Source organism: Lemur catta, chromosome 1 (genome assembly GCF_020740605.2).
Source record: "Lemur catta isolate mLemCat1 chromosome 1, mLemCat1.pri, whole genome shotgun sequence".
Lineage (NCBI taxonomy): Eukaryota > Metazoa > Chordata > Mammalia > Primates > Lemuridae > Lemur > Lemur catta.
The window spans coordinates 66,845,853-66,860,587 of NC_059128.1; the positions used below are offsets into that span (position 1 = coordinate 66,845,853).

The 14,735-nt window shown below is 38.0% G+C and overlaps 1 gene segment (V, D, J or C); it reads right to left on the minus strand.

The window, feature by feature from the left end:
* Positions 1-12,977: 12,977 nt before the first annotated feature.
* LOC123620757 lies at positions 12,978-14,150 on the minus strand. The segment is given in 2 exon segments: positions 12,978-13,809; positions 13,939-14,150. Coding segments are annotated over 2 exon segments (438 nt in total).
* Positions 14,151-14,735: the final 585 nt, after the last annotated feature.

The window sequence follows — 14,735 nt, forward strand, 5'->3', positions numbered from 1 at the left end:
CACTCTTGGTCAACTTAATGCTCATATATTTTTCTCAAGTTATGACTTAATTAGTTTCTTGCTTCTTGGATTGGTTCAACTTAAATCAACTAAATAGTTCAATTTAAATAGTCAGAAAATCTTATTAAGACTAGAAGAGTTGGGAGAAAAATACATAAAGCAAACAGTTGCTTAGTATTTACTTAAATGTAGTTATTTCTTCCATTTTACCATGGCATGCTTGAAATTCTTGCTTGGGTTTAACACTCTGAAGTGGAAGCACATTGTCACACATAGGATATATTTCCAAATATTCAGTCAGAATAGTTGGCAAGACATGCCAGAATTTTCATAAATCTTTGTGATTCCATGTGAACAATGATATCACCTGTGCAAAATAACTAAAATCGAAGATTATTTTGCCTTGAAAAAAATTTTGTGTGGGAATTGCATTTGAATCAGAGACCTTCAATAAACTCAGAATCTCTAAATAGCTTTCCTGTTAAAAAAAAAAAAAACCTCTTGTGTCTTCTGTAATGGTGTTACAAAAACAATGAATAAATTATGGTATAACAAAAAAAGGAAAAGAAAAAAGTCTTTCCAGGGAGAATTAGCCGTGGTCGAGTTAGAACAACGCTCCAAAGAGATCAGCCTTCCTTTCCATATAGAGAAGTACATAGTAACAATGAATAGAATATTTTCTTTAACCCCACAGAAAGAGCTGGCTCCAGAACAGAAGACTTCTTACACACAGTCGTCAGGAATAGACTCAGAGCCCACCATCAAGAATCCAGATCCCCCACCCACAGCACTCATTTGGGACTTAACTAAAGAGCCCCAGTCAGGCTTCCCTCACGGCCTTTCCTGGCTGAGCTCACACTTAGTGGCTATGCCACAAGAATGTGGGAAGAGACTCAAAACAGGGGCCTCTCCTGGAAGATCTCCTTTCCCCACAATGTTTTTGAGCAGCTGCAAAGGACAGAAGGAAGATCTAGAGAAAGAAGGACCCCAGGAGCTGGTGAAGCTACAGAATGGAGAAGGGTGCACAACCTGCATCAGACTTGGCATGAGTAGGAAATTTTTGTATTAATCCATTGAGATCCTGTGGTTTAATTATTACCAGAGCATAACATAAAGTTATCCTGCCTAACACAAAGAGCATGGCTTAGTCTCCTGGAGTGACCAGATTCTCCCAGCTACTCTCTAAAATTTGGAGAACAGAAGCATCTTATCCAATTATCAAACTTTATTTCAATGTTTTCCAAATCTACAATAATGTGAGAACCTCTTTTAAGAAAAAAAGAAATCAAAAACACTCAGCAGCTCCCTCTTTTCTATTTCTCTCTCTCTTCTCTCTCTCTAAAATTTTTAAAAAAAAACACTCAGTAATGATTTAAACTATTTTCAGATGTTACTTCAATATTACAAACATAAAACTTTGTACCAATATTGAGCCAATAGCATTCAAATTAACAATATTATTTTAATGTGATAGATGATGTTTTATTGAAGTGATGTCAATGTGGAGTATTTATAGTACAAAATTTATATTCACATTTTATACACTTGCTAATTTTAATTTTGAGTATAACTGATAATTATTTGAGTCACTGTCATTAATTTTCTCCTATTTTTCCACTTTAAAAATAAATTCATTTTTAATTTTGGAAGCCTTATTAAAATGACTCATTCTTTCAATGATGCACCCCCAAAATACAATACTAAAATTTTTTAAAGTTTAGTTAAATGCAAAATTCTCCATTACATATCTATGTTTCTTTTCTGATAATAAACCTTTGCAGATGGTTAAAGAAGGGGCCATACGATAAATCTGCTTATAATGTGACTCTGTTAGAGCTTCAGCCTTTCATTTCTTCTGAATTTATCATGCATATACTACCATATAACATGTAATACTTCAACTTTCCTGCAACTTTTCTCTATTCTTTCTACTGCAAAACCGTATTTTTGGTGCACTATCATAACCGTATTATTTGGCCATCAGTTGCCACCTCACAATTATGTCCACATTAGGGCATTATAATTGCATTATAACTGCCCTGATACACGGGATACATGGTGATCATCTAAGTGACTCAAATATTCTTTTTTAAATGATATTTTCCAAGAATTATTTCATATCCAAAGAAAAAATGTCAAGTGTCCGTGGAACTCTCATACCTGCAGTCTCGTGTCTGATACCATCCATAAACTGATTACTCTTAAATTTTTATTTTTAGCATGGCTCTCTCCGCCGAACTCCAGACTTGTATTTACAACAGCAACATCTTAAACTTGACATGTCTCAACTAAATCTCCGATCTTCCCCTCCCCAGCAAGCCTACTCAATTTGCAGTCTTCCTTATCTCACTCCATTCTTCTATTTGTATAGGTTAAAAACTTTGGAGTCATCCTTGATTTTTTTCTTTCATATACCCATTTAATTCGTCAGCAAATTTTGCTGGTTCTACCCTCAAAATACATTCGTAATTTATTCACTTCTCAGCCTTCCGTTGCTATCACCTTGGTCCACCCTACCATAGTCTGACTTTCACTCTCAGCTCCCTACAGTCCATTCTCAACACAGTAGCTAGAGTGGTGCTTTTAAAACATAAGTCATATGAACCATTTCCTCCTTGATCCCCATTTCACTCAGAGTAAAAGTCATCCCCATACCTTGGCCTACAGGTCTTACCTGACTGGCTCCTGTTACTTTTCTGACACCATCTCTTACACCTCTCCCACTGCCTGACTCCACTGCAGCCACGAGGACCTCCTTGCTGTTCTTTGAACAGCTCCCGCCTCAAGGCTTTTCCACTGGCTGTTCTTTCTGCCTGAAATGCTCTCCTAGATAACTGTATGGCTTCCTCCCTCACTTCATGTATTTATTCAGTGAGGACTACCATGACTCTGTCTCACGTTTTGAATTACGACTGGAGACAATGCCACCTCCACATCTCCCATCCCCACTACCCTGGCCTACTTTCTCCACAGCACTGACTGTCTTCTAATATGCTATATATTAATACTTATTATTTATTACATCTTTGTTCTTCCTCTGTTTTTCCAATAAAATGTAAGCTATATGAGCACAGAAATTTTTGTCTGATTTATTCATTAACATATCCTTACTGTGTATACCAGTGGCTTGCACATAGCAGGTACTCAATGATATTTGTTAATGACTCTGGTTTGTAAAACACAGATTGCTTATATGTTTACATACTGACTTATTTAAAATAGATTTTGAGGTGATTTGCAATAAGAATAATGAAATAGAAAAATGAAAGAGATAAATTTGCTCAGAGCAAAAAATTTGATTTTGGACTTCCTAAAGGAAGTAATCAACTATAAGAAATATGTGTCTGTTGAATTCCTAGTGCACTGGTATACCTGCCACTTTAGAACCTGCATTATATTTATTTTTGTAATTTTATTTAATCCTAACAATAATCCTATGAGGTATTTCTATTACTAGCATTTTACAGAAGAGGAAATTTATAGGCAGAGAGCTCGAAACACTTGCCCAAGATCACACAGCTGGTTGCGGCTGAGTTACGATTTTACACCAATGTGTTGGACTCCCATGCCCATCCTCTTGAACACCGTGCTGCCAATTGTAATTTTTACCTCCCAATTTTTACAAAGGGAAAAGCATTCCAGTTCCTTGTGGGAGCAAATGATTTACTCAGTTCTAAATTCTTCTACATTCAGTCATTTCTTAGCTCCCTCATCATCTCTGCCCTGAAATATTGATCAATCCCTCACCCTTCTCTCAGTCCCCTCTTCTGACATGAATCATATTCTTACTCAAATAATCTGAATCTTTCGTGGTTCATTGCCCCCTTTTGAAAATGTTATGAAAAGTCCTCCCAAATGATATTTACATCTATGCTCAGTTTCAAGGAATTTATGAGCCTTCAAGAAATCCAACTATGATTAACAATCACCGCATTAGATCTCTCCTTCCCTCTATCAAATCCCAGATGCCAGTGACTCAGAGCCCATTATTTCCTTATTCTTAGCTTCTTCTATTTTACTAATAGTGATTAAAATAAGATTTTTGGACTGGTGACTGATAAGGTATATTCTAGTCCTCAAATTCTATTTTTCTGAGTTTATCATTTTTCCTCCTTTCTGTGCACTTACACACAAACAGTATAGTGATCATATCATTCTGGCAGTGACTGTATGTGCCCCAGAGTAGACTGAGACGTCGGCCCTGGCACCAAACAGAGTCAGTCAAAACCCACAGATGCTGTTGTGTCAATAAATGAACATGCCAAGACATGTGGGATCTGTCTCTCTTGGCAATAATCTGAAAATGGATCAAGAAAGGAGGTAATACATACATGACAAAAATTGATGAAAATGGCAGTACAAGCTAAAAAAAAAAGAGAGAGAAGTCCTCAACTCAGAACCCATGCCTAACATGAGAAGGTGCAAATTTCCTCTTTTTAAAAGGGTTACATATAGATACTCACTGATACCACCCACATAGTAAAAAGGGCTCCGAATGACTTACTACATGTTGCCCAATATGGTATGGCCATTCATTTATAAGATGAGTAATAACAAGGAATACAGGTCAATTTTTTATCCTTATCACAATCAACATTGTTATTTGATGTGAAGTTTGGAAGGTTTTCAAAAATATTTGGACTATTTTTTCATGGGGAGGAATATATTTTTTAATCCTTAAGCGGAATGTATTTAACCTCACATATTTCTCAAGGTGTTCCAGGCTAGTCACAAAAACTGGGCAGAATTAATGTCTTTTTAAAAGCAAATCCTCCTTCCTTGCTCTGAAGCATTCTTCAGGGTGTTTGTTTCTTCTGGAAAAAAATTAGATTTTGGAAACTGAGACCTGCAAATCTCCTGAGTTCCTCCAAGTCAAACAGTCAATGTCGGCAGTACTGAGACTGTAAGATGGGTTCCCTGCTCCTGGTCAATCCAGGGGTCTGTCTGACACACGTTGCCCCTGACAGATAACCCCACCCTATTTTGCCAGGAGCTGCGGTAAGCCCATGGGGGACAGCACAGCCACCAGCTCTGTTGACTGTAAGAGGTTAAGCAGGGTTTGGGTGCAGGAAGCGGCTGCCAGGGCACTGCTGTGTGTCTGCGGCACAGAGGTAGGTGGCTGAGTCTGCAGGCTGGGAGGCTGTGATATAAAAGGAGCTCTGTTTAAGGGTGGTATCAAAGGTGACCTTCAGTCTTCCTTCCTGCTTTTCACCCTCATTTTCACGTATTAGTAGCAAGAAGACAAGTCCTCTTTCCGGATCTTGCCGGTACCACTGGAAGAGCGATGGAGAATAGCTTGTATAGTTACAGATCACAGCAGCCGTTTCCCCTTCGTGGGTGCTCAGAGCCCGAGGATTCTGTTCTACCTTTTGGCTGGTCACCGCTAGGCATAAACAGAACCAGAAACAGGAGGTTAGTCACTGTACTGACACCCTTAAGAGTCCACTTTCTTCCCACAACCCCAGACATAGCCAAAGATGAAGCAGAATGGATGCTGGCCCTTTCCCTCCATCCTGTGCACTGTGTCCCTGAATCTCTCTGTCCCATCACCAGGAAACCTCCAACTCACCGTCCACCTGAAGCCACAAAATCACGAAAACACCTCCCAGGAATGGTTCCATTCTTTTCCCCAAGTGTGGCCTGAAACAGGGACTCAGCCTCCTCAGTCAAAAAACCATTCTGTTTAGTTTAGTGGGTGTTACTGAGATTCTTCTGTCCCTAGGAGGAAGTTTCAGCCTTCTGACTCAGCCAATCAGGACAAGCCTGTTCAGTCCCTCACGTACAAACACTGGCCTAATCCAACTACACCGTGAACTGTGTGTCAAAGCTGAGAAAGGCGTGCTCTGGAGCAGAGCTTATAAAATTTAAATGTGCATACGAGTCACCTGGGGATTTGGTTACAATGCGAACTCTATGTCATTAGATCTGGGGTGGGGCTGGATATTCCACATTTTTAACAAGCTTAATGATAATGCTGATGCTGCTGGTTCTCAGACCACCCTCGTAAGTAGCAAGTGTAGAAGAATGCTTGTTGAGTCTTAGTACATAAAATGGAATTTACAGTATTGTTTTAGATACAGGACAAATGATCAAGTTTCCCAAGGTCTCCATTCCATTGCCTAATTGAACTACTCTGTTGTTCCCACCACAATTGCCAGAGGATGTCGTATGCTCTAGATAACATAAAGCACAGGAGAATGCATGACTAAATTGTAGGAAACTTCCTCACATCCAGGGAGTAAGCTTCCCCTTTTCACCCCTATTGGCCTCTCCACAGGTAAGAAAAGTATTGTTTCGACTTCAAAAGGTCTTTCTTCTTGATATTGTTGGGCTATAGTAAGTGGACATTCAGTTTAAATCAAGCAATAACTCAAATCAGTGAAGGTTTTTTTCCCCGTGTTCATGCAGAACATCCTTTGAGAGGGCATTTAAAGTTGTTTTTAAAACACAGCAGTCCTCTGATATCTCAGAATTTCTTTATTTTCTACTTTGCTAATGCTGGGATGGATGTATTGTGGTCATTTCCTCAAATACATTTATGCCATTTCGTGGAGAGGTAGATGGCAGCTGAAAAGATGCATAGATGGACAGATGGATGGATGGAAGGAAGAGTGGGCTGGAGTGTAGTGGGAAATCAAGTTGGAAGGAGAGTTTCGGTCTTGAAAGCAGACTTTGAATGTCTAGATTCATTTGTAGGTTATTTATTAGCAAGCAAGCAAAGAACTACTGAGGCTTTTGAGCAAGTCAATAATATTATGAAAATAGAATTCTATACACTTAATCTGGCTGTGTCCACAAGAATAATTTAGAGAGGTAGGTTGATGCACATTGTGAAAGAATACTTAAGAGCTTGTGTTCTAGCCTTAAACAGATCTGGCTTTCAAACCCAGCTCTTCCATTTAATCTCTCTGAGTGAGCTTGAGCTAGCTGTTTAATGTTATCCAAGTGTCAATTTCCTTATCTGTAAAACTGGGGATATCACCAGAATGCTAATTACAAAGACTAAATGGGCTAATGTACATAAAATGCTTTGTATAGTGCACCGGAGGCATTAAGAACTCAACAAATGTGAATTGCTAATATAAGAAAAGGAATACAATGGTGACTGCACAACGTCAGGAGGTTATCACTGCCTTCTCATTGTGAAGTATAGATGACTGAACCAGGGTCATTGAATTTCAGAGCTAAGAGGAATTTTAGAAAATTTACAGAAAATGATGGTTGGAAAGACTTTTAATCAGATAAGTTTCATATTTTGTAAAATATATAAAAATATAATGAAAAGAGAAAATCAATACTTATCCTATGAAGCAAGGATATGTATTATCAATACCTTGGTGGATTTTTTTCCAACCTTTTCACTGTCCAGATTTTACTACATAGCAATCACACCAGCTGATGTATTGATTCTTTTCAATTATCACTTCTCAATAATCTTTATAGATTTTCTTTGTAAACAGCATTTATTTGCTGCATAATATTCCATTCGAGTCATTATGCCTTTCCCTTTAGCCATTTTGGTTTTCAGTTGGGAGGTAATATACATAACTTTCCAAATATCTTCATAAATAATTATTTTTCTATGCAATGAGTTTTCTTGAAGACAGATTCCCTACAGAAAATTATTACAACAAAGAAAATGAATATTTTTTAGGTTACTATCATAATTTTTAATTACTTTCCAAAATGGCTTATAAATTTACTCTCCCACCAGAGTATATATATTTCACCACATCCTTTGCAAACTGTCTCTCTTTTAAAATTGCCGTTCCTATAGTTCTCTAATGGGTTTTTACAGTTATTTGTTTTCATTTTTGTAAATACCAGTAGGTTTAAATATTTTCCATCTGTTTGTGAACCATGTTGTTTTTTTTTGTGAAGTTGTCTCATTGTGTTTTCTGTATATTTATCTATTTGCTTATTAATGAATTACTTTTATGCATTTGAAAATTATTTAGCAAAAATATTAATCTGTTTTCAAATTAACAGTAAATTCACAGCAAACTATGGTTTAAATGTAATTTTCATAATTTTTTTCATTGAATAAATTAGATTTTAATATTTATATAATCAAACCTTCTAATTTTTCCCTTGCTTTCTTCCATTGTTTTTAAGTTTAGAAAGTTCTTCCCATTCAGTTATTTGTTTAATATACATTTATATTTTTTACTAATGACTTTGTGATTTCATTATTTTAATCTCTCTGGAATTTACTTCATCATGTGAGGTACTTTATTTTTTCAACCAATATGTATTGATTTTCTGCTGATTTTGTGATACTTTTTAAAAATATTTAAATTTTTGCTTCTCAAATTACAGTAGTTTTGCCCCTAAGACAAAACATGAGCTCAGCATGGTGGCTCTAGCTTATAATCCGAGCAATTTGGGAGGCTGTGGCAGGAAGATCACTTGAGGCCAGGAGTCAGGACCAGTGTGGGCAACATAGCAAGACTTTGTCTCTAAAAAAAAAAGAAAAATTAGCCGGGGGTGGTGGCACTTGCCTATAGTTCTAGCTACTTAGGAGGTTGAAGCAGGAGGATCGCTTGAGCCCAGGACTTGGAGGTTACAGTTGGCTATGGCTGCACCACTGCACTCCAACCTGAGCAACAGAGTGAGACCCTGTCTCAAAATTTTTTTAGAAAAAGAAAACACAGGAGATAAATATAATGCATCCTATGGGAGAACTATTATTACTAAAAAATTAGAAAATCAAATGAACTAGTAAATTATTTAAAAGATTATGTTGCACTAAAGTTAATGTAGCTATGCTATACAATAAAATAAAAATGATCTTTCAAGTGTTTTAAAATAAACTTGAGAGTGTTTGCACTTTAGGCAGACTACTTTGAACTACTGCACCCTCATCATCCAGATTTCAGGGAGGAAGAAGGTCATGTTCACTCTCCTTGCGCTGTAGGAATGCTTCAGTCAGAAAGTCTGAGAACCTCTGACTTAAACATTTAATACAACACAACTTGAGGAATAATCCTGTTCTTCTCCATTGGTTTAGAATTCCTCTCCTATCCTATTCAAAATTATTTTTTATTTGATTTTATTCCCTGATTTTTGACGCTTTATACTAGTTATTATTATTATCATCATTATTGGCCATCTATACTAACCCAGAAATATTTCTTACAGCAATAATAAATGAATTGCCATCCACTGTGACAAGTATCCCTCTCATTGTTCTTCTTTGTCAAAAAAAAAAAATCATTCATTCAGCATGATTCAGTGCCTGGGATTTGGCCAGTTCTGTTCAGTGCTGGAGATACTGCAGTGAATAAAACAAAACTCCCTGGTCTCATGAAGTATGCACTCAAGAGGGGAGTAAAAGAGATAAGTAAGTAAAATATTAGATGATGATGAATGCTATGGGAAAAGTACAGAGATAAGTAAGTAAAATATTAGATGATGATGAATGCTATGGGAAAAATATAGAGATAAGTAAACAAAATATTAGATGATGATGAATGCTATGGGAAAAATAAAGCAGGAAAGAAGTACGGGGAGAATAAAATCAGGAGGGTTGTAATTTAAATAAGATTGCCAGAAAAGGCCTATGAAGAGAACCTTTTGATACTTTGAAAAGTTATGAGAAAACATGAAAATAATGGATATAAGGCCAAAGATGGCACGTACTATATTTGAAGATGGCCTCAACATTTCAGCCTGATGGAGAAAAATAGAGGAGTGAAAAAGAAAAGCTTATTTTAAAGAAAGCTTTTGATTTTGGACATGTTCAATTTAGTGTGTATCAAGATACACAGATAGAAAAAGTGGAATGTACAGCCAGAAATAAGAAAAAGCTATATCCTGTTCATCTTTATCTGTCTAGGAGAAAACACTGCTAACATGTCAGTACCCATTCAAAATTAAATGATGATGACTACATGGCAGGATCATCCTAGGTGCTTCACATACATTATTTCAAACATGTTGACTGATCTGTGCATCAGTGCATTTTATCTGGCCCCTTTCCTAAATTTACGTTGATAAGACATAAAAAAGGGTGAAATATGCACTAGTACTGGACCCAAGGAAGGGCACAAGACCTAAAAACTGAGAAATTTCTTCAAGATAATGTCAAGGAGATAGGCTTGAAGGATAGTTCAAAAAACCCATATGTTACGGCCTACCTGAAAAAAGCCCACCTGAGAGGTAGAGACAATTCTCAAGACAAATGAGCAATTAGCCTCAGGCTTGGAAAGCAGTGGCATGGGCCCTGGGGAGTAGGAAGAGATCAAGGGATTGAGGAGTAAAAGTAATGAAAGGTAATTCTGATTACAAATTATATGAGGAAGAATGGGCTTCCATTTAGTAATAATAATGATGACATTAAGAAATGTGGTATATTACCATTTGATCCAGCAATCCCATTATTGAGCATCTACCCAAAAGAACAAAATACATTCTATAAAAAAGACATCTTCACCCAAATGTTTATAGCAGCACAATTCACAATTGCAAAGATGTGGAAACAACCCAAGTGCCCATCAATACATGAGTGGATTAATAAAATGTGGTATATGTATACCATGGAGTATTACTCAGCTATAAGAAATAATGGGGATATAGAATCTCTTATGTTCTCCTGCACAGAGTTGGAACCCATTCTACCAAGTGAAGTATCCCAAGAATGGAAAAATAAGCACCACATGTACTCACCATGAAATTGGTTTCACTGATCATCACCTAAGAGCACATTCAGGAATAACATTAATTGGGTGTCGGGCAGATGTGGGGGGCAGAGGGGATGGGTGTATGCATACATAATGAGTACGATGCGCACTGTCTAGGGGATGGACACATTTGAAGCTCTGACTCGGGGCGGGGCGGGGGGAAGGGCAACATATGTAACCTAAACTTTTGTACCCCCACAATATGCTGAAATAATAAAAAAAATTTAAAAAAAGAATCAAGTAAAAATTATAAATTACAAGCTACAGCTGACTAAGCACCTGGGTGATTAGTACATAACATCAACCAGCTGATTAGTTGCTTATATTTTTGTTTTTAAATTTTTCACCTGGAATTCAAATAGAGACTTAACTGTGGGCAACAGATGTTAAAAATAATGATAATTTGAGTGGAATAGAAAAACATTTCCACAATTTTTTACAACTCAGGGATGAGAAGCAAGCCCCCTAAGAAAAAAAAATAGCTGCCATTTTACTAAAGGCAAAGCTCTCTGAGTATATTACTGTCTAATCTTCACAATACACAGCAAGTTAAATATTTATTTTTGTCTTCATTTTACAAATAACAAGATAGGGGCTCAGAACAGGCAACCAAGTTGCTTAAAGCTACATCTGGATCTGAATACAAGACCACACTGCCTTTCTAGAGCAAGGCTTGACAAAGTAGTCTGCTAGTTTATGCAAAATCTACTAAGCTCCTCAGAATCTGCTCTGACTGCTATCTGAATCCATTCACAGCCGCCAGATAGCTAAGATAGCAAGACTTCTAAATACTAAACAATTGGCAATTGGGGTATTTCTTAGTGTTTTTTTTATGTGTATGATTCAGTATTTTTAGTACATTCAGAACATTGTATAACCATTACCACTATCTAATACCAGAACTTTTTCATCACCCCCAAAGAAAACAACCTACCTATTAGCAGTCACTCCCCTTCCCCTCTTTCCCAGCTCTTGACAACCATTAATCTACTTTCTATGTGTGTTTGCCTGTTCTGTACATTTCACATAAAAGGAATCACTCAATATGTAGCCTTTTATGTCTGACGTCTTTTACTTAGCATAATATTTTGAAGATTCATCCATGTTGTACCAGGAATCAGTATTTCATTCCTTTCTATGGCTGAAAATTATTCCATTATATGTATTTACCACATTTTGTTTACTCATTCATCAGTTGCGGGACATCTGGGTTGTTCCACTTTTTGGCTATTATGAATAATGCTGCTATGAACAGTCATGTACAAATTTTTGTCTGGACTGTGTTTTTAACTCTCTTGTGTAAATACCTAGGAGTAGAATTGCTGGCGTGTGTGATAACTCTATGTTTAACTTTTTGAGGACCTGCCAACTGCTTTCCAAAGCAACAGTGGAAATCCATTTTTTAAGAATCAGATCCATGAGTTTTGGATGTATCACACAATTGACTTTTCATCCTTTTCAACGGCTGCAGATTTCACTGAGGGCATTAGAAGAGCATAGGATTGAAAGCCCAGTGGCAGGGCAGGTCTCTGCAAGGAGAAGGGTCCATCCTTATACTTTTGTCTAGACTGAACTGGGTTGTCAGTAAGAAGGACGCAAGATGAGGCTGGATGTTTAAAAAAGTCTCTTTGGAAGAGTTGCTCTGCTGAGGGCAGTTGAGCAGGAAGCTGGAAGACCAGAATGTGGGAGTCAGAAAAAGGATTTTCTTAGATTTGAACTGTTTAAGCATTTTGAGTGCTCATGGGGTAGATGATAGCGATCTGGAGTGATGAGGGGGTGAGTCCTATGGGTTTCCGCTCTGCTTTGTACAGTGGTATGGTGATGTGAGTGGCAACTGGTTAAAATAAGTATAACTTAAATTTTATTTTTTTCTCTAATTGAGAATGAAAACATTCCTTTTATTGGCAATGAAAATGGATCAAGACAGATATTTCTAAAGCACCCAAGAGCCTAATTTCCTGTATATACTATTCTCTTATAGCAAAAGTTTGAGTCTACTAATCTAGAAATGATGTAATAATTATTATAGATTACTTATGCTTAAAATTACTACAAATAAAGTTAGTTTTAAAAAAAAGTTAGAAAAATAGAAATAGAAAATATAGATGTTTTCAACTGGAGCCTCAAAGGCCCACTTGCCTCTAAACAACTTGTTCTCAGCAGTGCTCAGATTCTCATCCCTACCATGCGATCACAGCCCATGCCCTCCTCAATCTGATCTAATAACGGATTCTTAGAGATCTGAGCTCCACCATCTTGAGATTATGTTAAAATGAAAGAGCTGAGTAAATGACAGGAACGTCAGTAAACAATCTCCTGGTGTGCTTAGTGGTTTGAATTTATCACATGCTCGCCAGTTCTTCCCCTAACTGTTCTTAACCTTCATCTCCCCATTCAGTTTTTCAAATATTCACAAACAGATTCCATTATCTGGAACCTTAAGAAAAGTTCCTCAGTGACAGAGAAGCCTCAGTGCAGACGTTTGCAGCATTTTCCTACGTCTGGTCCCTGGTCAGATGGCAATCCCCAAAAACAGTCCCTGCCACTGTCTCACTTGAGTTGATTCCCTGAGTGGGTTCCAGTCTCCAGTCTGTTGCAGACATTGAGATTTTTCTCATGAGTTGCTCTTTCTCATGAATCCTGACTCTTTGAAGAGTAAGTAAAGACCAGGTTCTGCACTAGACCTAAGCAGTTGAGTCCCTTCTGCCCTACTTTTCTTTAGAGATCCTGAGATCTTACTGAGAATTCTCCAGGCTGAGCCCTTGAGTCACTGAAAGCCTCACATTCACCCAAAGTTTGTGTTCAGCTCCCCCTGCAGCCCCAGGCACTGTGTCACTCACAGCACAGAAGTACTGGGCTGAGTCGCTCAAATGGGCTGAGGCTTTCTTCAGGTGAAAGGAGCTTTCACTCTTGCTAAATTCAGCCTTAAAACTTTTGATGCCTGTGACGAGGCTGTTTCCAGACGTGTACTTCAGGAGAAGCTGGAGTCCTTGGTTGGGGTATTGCACATACCAGAAGAGATACGGTGGAACAGAAGAGGAATAGTTGCACCGCAGCTCCAGAGGGTCTCCTTCGGAGACAGTGACGTGGCCATCAGGCTGGGTCACTGACTGGGCCCCGGTTCCTCCTGCAACGGCAATGCTGTGTCAGTGAGACCAGCACAGACTTACCTATGAAGAGAAGGTAACTCTATTTGGAGTCCAGTTGCAATACCCAACTTCTAGGGAACAAGAGAATGGAATGGAATTTTACTCACTCAGGACAAAAAGTACCATAAGCACTGGTATAGGTACCAAGCTCATGGCTGAGCAGTGAAGAAGCTGTGGAATCCTTTCTGAAAATCTGCGCTGAGCAGGAAGGAATATATGTGAAGAAACAGCACCCTTGGAACAGCTAGAGTACTTATGGTTGGTGCTCCTGAAATCTCTTGCCTCAGCTTGTTCCAGAGGTGTTTGGAAGAGTCTCCTCCTTGACTAATTGGGATGCTTTCTGACTTTTAAATTCTCCTCATATGTCACTGTCTGCAAAGAGCTCCAGCTAGACACCTCAGCCAGCTTTGTGAAGGAGGAGCTAAAGGAATGATGCAGTTTTTTTAACCAGAGTCCTGGTTTAGGCAACTTCGCCATCTGGAGGCCAAACACAGAAGTATCTCTAGTGAGCTTCGCCATCCCTCATCATTTCAGAAATCACTGAAGAGGGATTCTGAAAGGAGTAAACTGGGCGAACTTCTAACACCAGGTAACTCAGGAATATTTCTCCCTTTCAGTGGAGACCAGGTGTGGTCATAATGCCCACAGATGTACAAGTTTTGTTGTCCTTATGATTTCATAGGCATGATAAGATTTGTGGTTGTTTGGGCATTTACTCCTCCCCTAATAGGTGAGTAAGTGATCCTCTATATGGTCCACACTATTCATCCCAGGAACAAAGACACATAAGGAGAGAAGAACCAAGAAACTTCAAAGAAAAATTGATTGGACAGGTTCAGTCATCTGGGTCATTGTGCATACCAGACTCCATAGAAATATCAGAACAATCCACTGGGGGGATCGA